Source organism: Python bivittatus, unplaced genomic scaffold, assembly GCF_059951505.1.
Source record: "Python bivittatus isolate LINGU-HERP-01145 unplaced genomic scaffold, Pbiv_v1 ctg000350_np1212, whole genome shotgun sequence".
Lineage (NCBI taxonomy): Eukaryota > Metazoa > Chordata > Lepidosauria > Squamata > Pythonidae > Python > Python bivittatus.
Genome location: NW_028277074.1, coordinates 34,509,977 through 34,522,270, shown reverse-complemented (window position 1 = coordinate 34,522,270; position 12,294 = coordinate 34,509,977). Strand labels below are relative to the sequence as shown.

The 12,294-nt window shown below is 34.3% G+C and overlaps 1 protein-coding gene across 2 annotated transcripts in view; it reads left to right on the top strand.

Moving 5' to 3' along the window:
- Nucleotides 1-1,003: 1,003 nt before the first annotated feature.
- Nucleotides 1,004-12,294, top strand: part of GLRA2 (glycine receptor alpha 2) — a 127,105-nt gene continuing 115,814 nt past the window's right edge. For both annotated transcript variants that reach the window (XM_088144432.1, XM_088144431.1), the window contains exons 1-2: nucleotides 1,004-1,071; nucleotides 3,101-3,234. In XM_088144432.1, coding sequence (XP_088000558.1) covers nucleotides 1,004-1,071; nucleotides 3,101-3,234 — 202 coding nt within the window. The remainder of the gene's footprint in view (nucleotides 1,072-3,100; nucleotides 3,235-12,294) is intronic.

Here is a 12,294-nt window from a genome sequence, read left to right as displayed (position 1 = left end):
CTACTTACGCTCCTCAAAGAAGTTGCAAGATATTATTTCAGATTTTGGACTTCATTATTGCAATCCTTATGGCTTTTTCACACACCCCCCCAGCCCCACTCCCCACCACCCAGTTAAGTCTCTTTCACTATGATAGCATTCCCTGTGCCATTTCTATTATTCATACTTATCCACTAATGTATTTTCTCAGCATCAGTGAATCCATTTGTGCACATGTAACTGCTATTCTCTGGCAAGAATAGAGGATTTCTAAAACAGGGAATGGGACAGCAGGACTAGGTCCCTGTTTCTCGAAGAGAGAACGTCTCTGAACTCCAGTCACGTTTGATGGAACCAGAAGCATGCGCAAAAGCTGAGCCTGGAGCTGTCCAAGTGCTGAAATTTATAGTCAGTGTGTAAGATCACAGCCCTCCTTCATTCCGGCACAGGCAATGTTGCTTTCCCCCTTTCCTTCTTTTTTGAGCACAACATCAACCACGCACCTTTGATATTTACAACTTGCTGATAAAGAAATGGGTGAAAGGCAAATAGCCTTTCTCCCATTTTAACAATGCTTCAAACAAATACTGATTTGTAAGCCCAAGGGAACTGTAGACAGCTCCGGAAGACAGAGCAACGTGGCAGCATTATTCTCATCTCCATAATGTCAAGGTAGAGAAAGATTTGGGTTTCCTTTGGGAGGGTGGGAAGACGTTCAGCATTTCCAAAAGAAGCTTCCCAGAGAACTGTCCGTTCCAGATGGTCTGTACCTTTTGTGTTGGCTGCTTGGGAATGCACTTAGGTTTAACCTAACCATGATTTTAAGGACTGATACTTTGGATGTTTTTTCATCTCCAATGTACACAAACACAGCTCTTCTCTTTCTGATTATAATGAAATTTAAATTATTGCTGGATTTGGGAATTTAGAGAAGACAGAATACTTTCTGACAACCCCTTTTTATTGATGCTGGAATCGTTTCTGGAATATTTTTTCCCCACATTCAATGCAGAAAACAGGAGGAATGAACCGACAGCTAGTGAGCATTTTGACAGCCTTGTTTGCAGTTTTCTTAGAAACATATCATTTCAGGTAGGTAAAATCATTCATTGTTTGTAAGCTTCTATTAGAGATGCAGGAATTTAGAGCTGCTTCAGAATCACTATTCATTTTGCTGAATCTGTACTCTGAGTATATAGGCTAGGTATAATTGTGCCATTGGAAATAGCTGTTGCTTGGTAACACACTTAAAAATTCCACACAACTTTAGTCTATGGAGAAGTTACTGAGGTACTCTTTCTTTTAGGGTACAATGTGTGTGAGTAGCTAAAAATATTTCCTCAGGTCAATGAAATTTTATTTATCTGAATCATTTAAAACTATCAAACAGAATATTTTCTTCTAGTGTGGGATAGTGAAATTAATTTGTGGCTGGGAGCATACACTCAGTTGTTACTCTTTCATGCATGTTAATAGCCCTGCTGTACTAGAAATCAAGAAGATAAACAGGGGGGAAATGTCCATGCTTCTCATGTGCACAGTACTTAGCTTTGCTGCAGCAATTCTAGTCTATGTTAATAAAATCTTGGAGAACTGAAACTTTTCTGGATTAACTAAAATAACCTGTTAATCTGATTTTACGCATGTGATAGCAGAAAGGCAGGTTTTTACTTGTGGAAGAAATCTAAAAAGAAGCCATCCTCTCAATAAATGTTGATCAAGGAACATCAGTTCAGCATACACATCTGATTCTATATACTCTCCTATAGAAGGAAGCAGTGAAGGTTTAAATGGAAAAATCAGTGTTTTAGCTTTATTCATTCTATTTTATTAAATGAATAATCTGGGGGATATGTGAATTGATAAATGTCTATATCCTATATATATGAATATATCAATATGTCAGGTTAAAATGATGAGGACTTCTGAATGTTACTCCACATGACTACCCTGTAAAGAATGTATTATTATACATCATATCCATTTTTAGAGCTGACTAAAACACACACACACACACACACAAACAAAAACCTCTGTTGCTTAGTAAAGGAAAGTATTGCCATGCTCAGCTTTGCAATATTTAATGTGAGAAGGTTTATCATTCTTTGAAAGTTGATGAGGTTGTAACATGTTGCTGGTCTATAGTGCAGCATCTCAAGCAACTCTTGTCCATTACAACGTCAGATTATATACCATACATGTGTTTTTAATTGGATGCACTATAGGTTCTTTGTATAAGTGTAGTAATTCTTTATTAGTCCCTGTGATCACATTTAATCTGTTCAAATCACTTATTTTAAAGTAGTATAAGAGAATGAAATATAGTAAATTAATCTTCAAAAGGATTACGTCTACTCCCCTTCATATAGTACACTGAAACAGATGTCAAATAAAGTACACAGCTTTAGACATAAAGGAATACATTAAACTCTGTGAGGTGGTGTTGTGTTAGAATTCATTTCCTTCTGAATTAAATTCATGAGGTTTTTGTTCTTTGCCTTTGCAGGGAAGTGTTTGTACTTTACATGCAGAAAGCTATGAAAGCATAAGAGCACAATTAACACCTAATAGGCCACAAATGGATATGGATTTTGCAGTAAGGCCATTATCCATAGGTGATATGGGCTGACATAAAAATAAAATCTTCATGTTTTTCTTTTTCCAGAGGAAACAGAGTTGATGAAGAATCAACTCATTTAATTAGTGCCTGTTAAGATTTTTGACTGTTTGATGTTTTTATATGGTTTGGACATTAACATTGTAAAAGTATTTGCTGTATGTGTGATAAGTTTGGCCAGTTAGTCTTTCAGAGATCATGTGGATCCATCATGGAAGGCAAAGGTGCCTTGAAAAAGGAATGCATGACTCTGCTCTGCAAATATAAACATTCTTTGAAAACAATTAAATGAAATACTTTATTGAATTAAATATCTTAATCTGATCTTTTTTCCAACTTGATTCCTAGAAGTTTTGATGTTCCTCACTGTTCTGTAAGAGTTATATTAACATAAAGTGAAATGCATATTAGTGAACTATTCAAAATGACATTACATTTCCCCCATGAAAGTGATGTGACTACAAAGAATGTGCAATTGCTAATGGTAACTAATAATTTATCTAGGACAACTTTCTGTAAAGAACATGATCCCAGAACTGCAAAATCCCCTTCACAGGCACTGTCTCCTTCAGATTTCTTGGATAAGCTGATGGGACGGACATCAGGTTATGATGCACGAATAAGGCCCAATTTTAAAGGTAAGCCCTTTTTAGCACATTCAAAATTAACTGGGTGTTTGTAAAGCACAAGTTGTGATAAATGAATATGAAGATTTTCATGTACTTTATTCTAGGACGGTGTTCACCCACCTGGGGCCCTTCAGTTATTTTGGACTATCTGGTAACTCTATCAACCCTGATGTAGTCATAATGATTGGATATGAGGGGACTTGTAGTCTAAAACAATTTGATTCTGATGGCAACTGTATTTAAAAATATATGGAGGACATCAGATGGGGAAATTTGATAAAGGTTTAGGTATACCGGGGCATTGTTTTCACAAATAATTAGAATACTGTATTTCATATATGAAGAAACCATCATAGCTCAAATAGCACAGAAAGATTTTATATGCAGTTTTGCATCTCTTTAAATGTTACATTAAAAAATAGCTTACATGTGCAGTTTTATGCCCTCAAAACACTTGAGATAGAGAGAAAACTGGTATTTAAGACATTTAATTTTATAAATTTTATCCTATACATTTGATGATGAATATGTAAACCTGAGTGTAAAAAAAAAAAAAATGCTTTTATGAAGACCTCAGCTGGAATGAAAGTTCTTCCTGTGACGTATTAATCATTACCTGATGTTTTAGTTCTCAAATAAAGACAATCCATATACAAATCAGCTTTCAATGGTCAGTACTCAAATAATATGCATGAGATCAGAACTGATTACTTTTGACTTTAGAGTCACAGAGTTTTGCTGATTTCAACAGGTGGATCATAACACAAATCTAAAGTGGCATAGTTGAGCATCCTACTTGAATCATGAAAATATGGCCCAGGATTAGTATTTTGATTGTATTTAACTTGACTTGAATATATATTAATACTAATGGAGAGAGACTTTGTAAAATTAAATTAAGTTTGTTTATATCAGAAGCAATTAATTTCCAAATAGAAGCAGATACAAATAAAGCAAGTATATATTTGGATCTTTATGTTTAGCCATAACAAGGCATTTCCTTTACTTATTCTAGGTACTTATTCTAGGTTACTCTGCAGAAGCTTGGTTTTTATTTAATGTACTCTGAAGTAGGTGAATGATGATTAAAGGTATGGAAGGTTCAATTCTGAACAGGAAAGAGGGATGGGGGGAAGATTTGAAAGGCAGGATCCCTCAGCTTGTACTATGCTTAAACATGCCGTACAGAATTTCCAGATTTTCCATCTTACTGGAAAAACAGGTGATTCTTGTTTTTTGTAATTTTATACTCATACCTACAGCTGCAGGACATGAACCACATAATGTAACAGACAAGAGGTGATATTTTCATCATCAGAATTGTAAAAAATCCCACTTGTAAATATATTAAGCTACCACTTTGTAAATCAGGAGCTGTACATTAAAAATGTTCACTTTTGAAAACTATTCATTATCATCAATTTCCTTTGCTTTCCAGTTGTTCCTTATTAATTCATTATATGAATCTCCTGAGAAAGTAAAGTATATGTTACAAAATATGGAAAGAAATATGCTTGACTATATTGGCTACTCAGCAGTCAAATTGTTTCTCTGATTGAAATGGCTGGTAAAGTCTCAGGTAGTGTTGTATCCCAAGATTGATAGCAGATGTTAGACTGGAGCTGTGGACAAACTGCTTCAATCATAACCCAATACCTCTCACATTTGGTCCTCTAGAAAAAATATATGTCACTCCCTTCACCAACTTTTAATGGAAATAGTAAAAGCAGGTTAATTATTACTGGTATATAGAAGCCACTCAAGACTTCTAAGAAAGGCAGGAAACTAGAATGCCTCTTCTAAAAAACAAACAAATTCAGATGTTACATTTCTAGTAATTGTTGTGCCAAGCCCGTCAAAGCAGTGTACAACCAGGAGAGCAAGATTCTCACAGATTGAGTATAGACATATTTATTACAATAAGCAGGGGGGTTGTTTACAGAATATTTGAAACTGGATATCTATACCTTTACTTACTGATGACTTTGTTAACACAGGGCTTCCTTATTGCATTTGATCTTTCCAACTGAGTCTTGGTTTAATAAGTAGGATACTAAATGCTTATTTGACATTTTAAAAATTCCATCTATTTTTGATCTGCAATGTTTTCACAACATCCACTTTAATTCCCAGGTCAGAGAATTCCATCACACACAGTCTGGATTACACATCACAGTAAGCCAAGATGTGGTTTGCTTTTTCATTGCTTACCATGCTGTATGAACTCAGCCACTGTGCTTTGTAAACCATGATTTATGGCTTAGTGATTTGTGTGAACTAAGCCAATCATGACTTAATTTGATGTGTGGACCACAATATATGAACACTCAATATAAGTACTTGACTTTGCAATTTAAATCCATTATTAATTCTTATGAGACTAAGCATACTTGTTAAGTATTATGAAAGATGGAGCCATTTATCAAACTCTTGGGTAAGTTCAGCTAGCCTAATAGGGATTTTTCCTCTCCCCTAGAGCTACCTATATATCCTCAAAATATCCTCTGGAAATATGAGGAATGTTTAAGGATGTGAAGACTGCTCCAGGAGGAAGATCACTCACTCCCATGCTGTTGTTTTTATTAATAAAAGCATATAACTAAATTTCATACAATATTTTTAATTATGTTGAATTCTTCATAGGCAAGTCTGTTCAAACTTTTGAATTGCACAGAACTCTTTATAGAATAAAAAGTTGCCTTTTGAAACTCCAAAGCTTCCTCCCACATTACTCAAATTGATGTAGAAAAAAATCTTCTTTCCTTCCTTGAAGCTTGCAAAAACTGCCTAACATAACAGTTGGAAGGCAAGTAATTGTAAAAAATCTAATTTTGAGAGTGTGGGACTAAGGCTGTGATCCAAATATATCTCAGTCTTTCATCTCATGGAGCTTTTCAAACTGCCATGTGCAAAGAGCTTTCAATACAATTTATACCAGAGTACATTAGTATTCATAATGCGTATTTAGTGGTTCATGTGGGAATATGTTATAATAAACTGCTTATTTGAATTTACAAAAATCCTGAACATTTTAAACAAGAGTGGCTTTAAAGCAAAAGGAATAAAATTAATCAGATATAATTAGCCTTTAGTTGAAGGCAAATAATTATTAAGAACAGAAGAAACTCTTTTTCTTAATGTCAATATACTCTTCTAGTGTCTCTTTCCTGTCACTAGTTATTAAATAAAGACCAGTTAACCAAACAGGTGCCATTGAATCAGGTCTGAATCTTGTAACTATATGCACAAACACCCTCCATTTTGACCAGACCCTGGCAACAATCCACAAATCTACAGGAGATATCCCAGTGATAAAGCTTATATCATCTATCAGTACCATTCATTGCCTTTCCTTCAACTTCATCTTGTCAGGCATGGTTGATTTTTCTAGTCCATAAACCCCTTATATCAGATACCCAAAATATGTGAATTTCTGCTTGACAATTATTGTTTCAAGGAAACAGCCTTTATTTCATCCAGGACCAATTGATCAGTTCTTCTTGCAGTTCATGATCATCTTAAAGACCATCTCCATATTCATAACTTAAAGCAATCTATCTTCCAGGCCCGCTGCAGGGGATCAAGAAGGGGCAAATGATGAAACAAATGTGCCAGTGTAATGCAAGTCCTGCCCCTTACATATTTGCATCATGGTGTTTCATACATGTGCCATAGAGACAGGGCTTGTGTCAGGACAGTGTGTGACTTGTTTCATCATTTGGATAAAAACCATTGGATCCTGCAGATGCCTCTGCTATCTTCTTCCTCTTTCTCAGTGTCTAACTTTCCCCGACAATATATTGCCACTAGGAAAACCATTACTTTAAGGGTTTTGATCTTTGCTGTCACAGAAATATCCTGAAACGTCATGAGCTTGCCTAAATTTGCATTACCTGAATCTCTAGGACTAATCTCTTTACTTCTTAAATACTCAGACCATCACATTCTATTTCTGGGACCAAAGGAAGAAAGGGAATATCTACCACATTTTTCACTGCATCAAGGGGTGAATTCATTAAGCGTGCTGACTGACTCCAGCTTTGTTTTAGTATTTGACTTTAACCAGATTTTCAGATGTCATCTTTATTTTCCTAAAGAGCTCTTCTACATCTTTATTTTCAGTTAACAAAGTGGTGTCATCTGTATGTTTCAAATGGTCAGTACGTCCATCCACAAGGTTGATTCCAGCCGCCATTTTTATAAAAGAGTTGTTTTATACAGATATATCGACAATATGCATTCCTATCTCACTCCTTCCCTTTCGCGACCATTATTTCTCCAACTGCAGTTCTTACAGGAACGTGTTGTTCATTATAAAGTTTCCTCAACATAGTAATCAGTAGTTCAGACCTGCTCCACCCTAAAATGCTCCACATTTTAGCATCATCTGCAAAATCAAAGCCATTGTTGTACTTTATAAAACAAACTAAAGTTCTTTATTAAATTTTCTTGCTTCCCCCCCCCTTATCTATCTGTTTCTATCTGAATTCTTCTTTGCCTTTTCTGAAAACTTTTTCTCTTTCCATGTGTTGCTCTATTCTTTTTGGAAATATAAAAGCAAAACATTTCTGCATGTGAATTTAGTGCAATAATTCACTAATATGCACATTTTCTGCCATTATGTTCTTTGATCAAAGAAAGCACATAAACAAAATTTGTCCAGTCTCTTGGCCACACGTTCTTTTTCCATATTTGTTCACAACAATTTGTACACTGCAGCTTTAAGCAGTTCTATGGGTATTTCATATGCACCTGGCACTCTTCTATTTATTCTGGTTTATTGCCTCTCATACCTCACTTTCTGGTGAAGTCTGTTCCCCAATAGATTTATCTTTGTTCATGCTTTGGTCATTGTATAACTTCATTTGTAAAGGATTTCAGTATAGCCTTTCTATTTTCCTTTAACCTCATTTGCCTCTATTAGTTTTCTTCCATACTTAATGCTCAAGTAGTATTTCTTTAGCTGCATTTTTTCCTGAAGTTTCTCTGCTTTTCTAAAACCCTCTCTCATTTTTTTATTTCTTATTTGTTTCCTAATAAATTGTTGACATTTTGATTGTGATATCTTTCCTTGTCTTTTCTTGCTTGACATTGAAAGGCTGTATTTAGTCGTTATGTATGCTTATTACCCCATTCTTCTAGCTATCATAACAGCCTATCCTGAAAGCCACTTCAGTATTTTTTTTTCTTCAATATTATGGAAATATTCTGCTTTGGATTTTACAATGCCTCATATATCTCCCCATAAATCCTCAGGTTCTGTTTAGCACAGGTTGAATGTAGTGAATCTGCTACTTATTTTGACTGTATGTTCTTTGGGTAATCTTATTGGCACACCTATTCTATAATTTTCTACGTTTAACATATATTTTTGACACAATAATTTATGGTCTGTTTCATAATCTGCATCTGGAAATATCTTGGCTCACTTGATTGCTTTCCTCCATCTTCCATTTCCTATTACATACTTGATTTGATTCTGAGATGGTGTCCATCTGTAGTTATGTTGCTTGAAGCAGGTATCAACAATGGACAAAGACTTCTCTTCTCAAAACTCTATAAACCTGTCTTCTGCATTATTGAATTTTCCTAGTCCAACATATTCAAGTTTCTCTATTTCTCCAACTTTGGCATTTCTGTCATCCACTGCTACTACATCCTTTCTAGAGGTTGCACTTATCACATCTTCTAATTTACCATAAAATTCTTCAATACATTCCATTATTGTTTTGACAGCATGGGTATAGACTACTTTAACATTGGTATTCCTTTGATATCGACTAATAGATCATATATAATATATCTGATGTTAAAATTTATCGAGTTATAGATAACACATACTTAACAATGCTCTTGTTAAGCATCATTGCTACTCTTTTTTTCATGTGGTCTCGTGCCCTAAGTAGATATTCTAATTTAAAGTTTCCACATAAGCTCATTTTTCTTAAAACATCTAATTTAGGCAAGTTCATTTCTACTTTTGTTGTTATAATTTCAAGTTTTCCTTAATTCATGTTTCTTATATTCTTGTATTCCATTTTCCAGCTTTGATTTAGACATTTTTTCTCCTAATTTAATTGTGAAAGTTCTTCCCCAGTAGGAATAACCTCTGAACTTTGGGGTCTCATTAGTCTGCATATAAACGAGTTTAAATGTTTGAGCTATATCTATACAGTTTTCTTGGCATCACTACAGAAAAGGTTTGCTATTATGTTCTTCCAGATTTTATTCTGAAGTTCCTTTTCCCAGGTGAACTGACTTTCCTGATACTTCCAGAGGACCACTTTTGTGGATTTCTCTTAGTTTCACCCTTCCTCTTTAAACTGTATCAGCAAGAATGAGCCCATCAGGAGCTTGTGCCATGATAGGTCATTGGAGCTGCTGAACTTTCCTACCTCTGAAAGGATGGACCAAATGTATCATAGTCTAGCAGAAAGGAGTACTTTTGACAGCCTTCTAAAATATAACTTTCTATATTGTTCAAACATGCCATGTGTTATGACATTTCCCAATAAATGAAACACTCCTAAAATATACAGTTTTATATTTTAAATATACATATAATTAGAATCCTATAAACTTATTGGAGCTGTTATAGGACTTCTAAATCTGGATTTGTTAGACCTTCAATGTAGACCAGACTAGGAAACCAAAGTTATGAATGCTATGGGAGGCATATAATATTTATATGCCTCCCATATATTATTATGTTTAAAATAAATAAATAAATAAATAAATAAATAAATAAATAAAGTTACTGTAACTGAATCTTGCAAGTCTGAACACATCTCCTCCCTCCCTCCTTCCCTTTATCTTCAAGAGAACTAAGGAGTGTCAAGCCTGAGATGCTTTCCCAAATTACATTTCTACCTGGAACTCAAATTATTTTGTCTGACCTTTGTCTTAGTTATGGCTCTTCCTCCTGTTTCTCAGGGTTACTCTTACAGTCCATTACAGGATTGCAACAATCCAGATTGCCACAAATTGTGGCAAAGAGATACAGAAAACTCTTACCCTTATGCTGCCAACTAGTGCTCGTGTGAATTTTTGCATGAGCTTCTGGGGAAGAAATGGTGGACTGAAGACAGCTCCACGAAAGGTGGAGCTAATGACCGTGGTGGAATGAAGAGCTGGCAAATAGACTGGCTCTTCGATAATTCCTCTCTTGACAAGGAGAGGACTTGAGATCACCCACAGGTGCTCCAGACAGTTACTCCTCGTGAGAAGACCACAAGACAGTGGACTCCGGTGGGTTTAGAGCTCTGGGAGATGAGCCATCTTGCTCAAACTGTAGTCAGCATCTTTGAAAGGTCATTAAGTTTGCATGCTTCCTTTTCAACTCACTTTTGGAAATTGCTTTTTAGCAGCTTTTCAGCTATTAGGAACCTTTGAGTTGACAAATTTTACAGCACTTTACAGCACTACAATGAGTTTCTTTCAATCCTTAGTGAAAGAATTTCACTAAGTTTAGTGAACTTCACCAAGTTTAAGAACTTTAAAAAAATGAGGGGGGGGGAATAAACAACAAAAGGGTGATTAAAATTTTGATTTTAGAAAGTTACAAATAGACAAAGGGCCCAGACAAATTTGAAATAAGATTTTGGAATTAATTATAAAAAATCCTTCCCATGGCATTAAAAAAAAAATCTTGTGGAAAAATGGTTTTGTTTTGAATTTTTTTTAAAAAAAAAACATAGTAAGATAAGACTTTAAGAATTGAACCCTAGAGAAAACTAGAGGCTACTAAAGATTATAATTAAAGGAGAAGAACACTCAAACTTGACTTACAATTACAGAATGAAGCAAAATATTTTAACATTGGACATATTGAAGAATATTTTTGAACAATGGACTGTGTTTAAAAGATGTAATGAAAAAGGAACAAGTTCTACCTGATAAAACTGAGACTGATTTGAAGGTGGATTTAAAAATGACAGGCTACAAGGATGAAATGGAAAAAAATGTTACATTGGACATATAAAAGAAACTGGCTGATGTCTTAATAATTAAAAGGAATAAACAAAAAACAAACTAAGAGAGTGACCTGGATTTTCCTATATTGGGTTTACAAAAGAGGCTGGTAAATGTTTGAAGAATCTTGTGAGAAGTGATAAAGAAAAAATGAAAAGAAATAAAGTTCTAGGACATTATTTGAAGGGACTAAAGTTCAAGATTGTTAGAAGTAAAAAGAAGTAATGTAAAGTTGGTTTATTTGATCAAGGTTAAAATAGATATGCTGTTATCTCTGGTAACCCTTAATGGACTTTTGTTGATCAGGACAGAATGACAAGGCTTTATGGATTCTTTGGATAAGAGGTGGAATATGGGAAGAAGAAATCATTTGTTATATTTTAAGGTGATAAGTTACTAAAATTGTTTATACTTTTGATGAAGGTGAGAAGTCACTTCTTTATATAGTTCTTTTCTTTTTCTTACTATATTACTTATTTTTCTTTCTTTCCCATTTCTCTTTCTATTTTTTCCTCTTTTTTCTTTTTTTCTTTTGCATCTTTAACTTTTAACTTTTTATTCTTTTTTACTTTGTATTAGTTTTTATTGTTGTAAGTATAATTTTAATACAATTACTCTTAAAAAAGTTAATTTTTGCACCCAGATCAGATAGCCCTACTTTTAGTCCAATTGGTAATTCATTCATTAAAGTTTCAAGTTATCTTATTGACAACAGCTCTCACTAGTTCCTAATTCTATACATGTCTACTCAGATTTAGTCTCTGTTGAGTTCAATATATTAGATAAGTATGCTTTTATGGCAACAATCTTAAAAATATCTCTTTCAGTAACTTTTAGAAACTTCTTCCTATTTACAGCCTGGCCAAATATTTCTTATATTTCAATCTCTTTTATTCCCTAGAGTAAATACAACTCAGTAACTCCTGTTTGGAAAGCTTTATTTATGGTGGAAAGAACATTGTGTTTTGAAGTATTTTATCTATAAGCTAAACTGAAAGTGTAGATTTTTTTCTAAAAAATACCTTATTCACCCTTTTCAGTCCTGAACAAGACAAAAAAATGGGGGGGGGGGAGGAAAAAGGCTGGCAAGCACAAACA